Source organism: Cyprinodon variegatus, unplaced genomic scaffold (assembly GCF_000732505.1).
Source record: "Cyprinodon variegatus isolate N-32 unplaced genomic scaffold, C_variegatus-1.0 Scaffold1219, whole genome shotgun sequence".
Taxonomy (NCBI): domain Eukaryota; kingdom Metazoa; phylum Chordata; class Actinopteri; order Cyprinodontiformes; family Cyprinodontidae; genus Cyprinodon; species Cyprinodon variegatus.
This window is the reverse complement of record NW_015151672.1, coordinates 200,502-202,181: the sequence shown is the minus strand read 5'-3', so window position 1 is coordinate 202,181 and position 1,680 is coordinate 200,502. Positions and strand designations below refer to the sequence as shown.

Below are 1,680 nucleotides of genomic sequence, written 5' to 3'. Positions count from 1 at the left end.
TTTCTTCCGTAGGAGCGCCACAAGCGTCACGTCACGTGTCTAAGAAACCGTAACGGGATTGGCTGGGTGTTGGAAGCCAAAATCCCTTGCTAGGTCAAAAATGTGTTCTGAATATATTTTAACACTGAAACAGTAAGAACAAACATACAACATTTAAATTTCAGTGCCATTTTTAATTCAAATCCCAGCGACACAGATTTACTTCCATACAAAATGAGCTCCTTGATATGTGCTTGAGAATGGCTTAGTCTCCATTTAAACCCAGGTTTAAAGCCTTGCAGGGCAGCCTAAAGCCCACTGCCAACATTAAGACAGAAAAAAGAAAGAAAATAACAAACGCTCAGTTCAGGTGTTTGAGAAAATATGGGAATCAGGAAATTATCTATAAACCAAACTGAACGTTGTTCTCTACCTAAAAAAACACTTTAGATTTTAAAATGGAAAAAAAATTCTATTTTTATTTAAAAAGTCAATGTATAACATGGATGCATAAACAACTGCATTTTATTTCACTGTTAGATTTTGTTTAAAGTAACAGATTATAATTAAAAGTGTCTCTGGACCTTTAGTGGTTGATGATTTTCTTTATTCGGAGTGCCTATTTTTAATTGGTTGCCTCTGGGCTAGGACTTAGTGTTTTGTGGGCTAAATTGATTCACACAAAGGAATGGTGGAAGGAAAACATCAATCCCTATTTGCATGTGTAGCCTCAACATGATTTGTGTAACCTGAATGCAGAGTCTGTTCTCTGAGGTCATGCTGTGGTTGCATTTGCTACATAGATGTATGCAAAGCAGAAGCTTCCAGGAAGTTTTAATATCAGTTGTTTAATTTACACAGATGGTGATATACTTTGTGATGGACATGCTGCAAGGCCTGCCTGGACTGCCGGGACTGTTTATCGCCTGTTTGTTCAGTGCGGCTCTAAGGTACGGGGCTTTCCACAGCATCCATGGCTCTTCTTATCAGTCAACTCATCTTTGCAATTTACTTTTGTTTCTCTTTCTGCTGGGTTGTGCTGTTTTTGAAAAGTTTGGAAAATTGCTCCTTATGTATTTTCTAGGTCTGGATGAAAATATATTATATTATATTATATTATATTATATTATATTATATTATATTATATTATATTATATTATATTATATTATATTATATTATATTATATATTGTCACATCATTGTCAACATTGAGTTAAACATTAAACTCTGTTTTTTATTTTTCGTGTTACTCACTAGGAGGTCACTCAGGTCACTGTTCAGTTTCCCCTACATGTAATTGATGGTGACGCACCACCGCTGCAAAATAAAAGCTGCCAAATCTCTGTAATTAATTAAAGACGTTTGTTTTAACAGTGTTACACATATAGCATAATGTATGTTTGCACACTTATTCTTATCATAGTCAGAATTTCAAATGCATTGAAATATCATAACACAGGACTTCCAACTTTTCACCAAACTTTGGGGAAACGGTTTGAACAGTAAACCCAGTCAGGGTTAGATGAGGACAGGTGCAGCTAAAGGTTGGAGGTTTTCAGATGATTTATCTGAAACCTAAGTGGTAAAATGTAATAAAAGTGTAGTAAAAGTATCAAATATACTGTAAACTAAAAATTTCACAATTTTGTTTATTAATTATTCTATACAGTTCAAGTAAAATAAACAATTGGAAACTAATAA

At 34.2% G+C, this 1,680-nt stretch overlaps 1 protein-coding gene across 1 annotated transcript in view; it reads left to right on the top strand.

Annotated features, from left to right (window-relative positions):
* Nucleotides 1-1,680, top strand: part of LOC107102226 (adhesion G-protein coupled receptor F3-like) — a 62,429-nt gene that overhangs the window by 8,382 nt on the left and 52,367 nt on the right. The window contains exon 4 of the mRNA XM_015401438.1: nt 841-929. Within this exon, the coding sequence (XP_015256924.1) occupies nt 841-929 (89 nt within the window). The remainder of the gene's footprint in view (nt 1-840; nt 930-1,680) is intronic.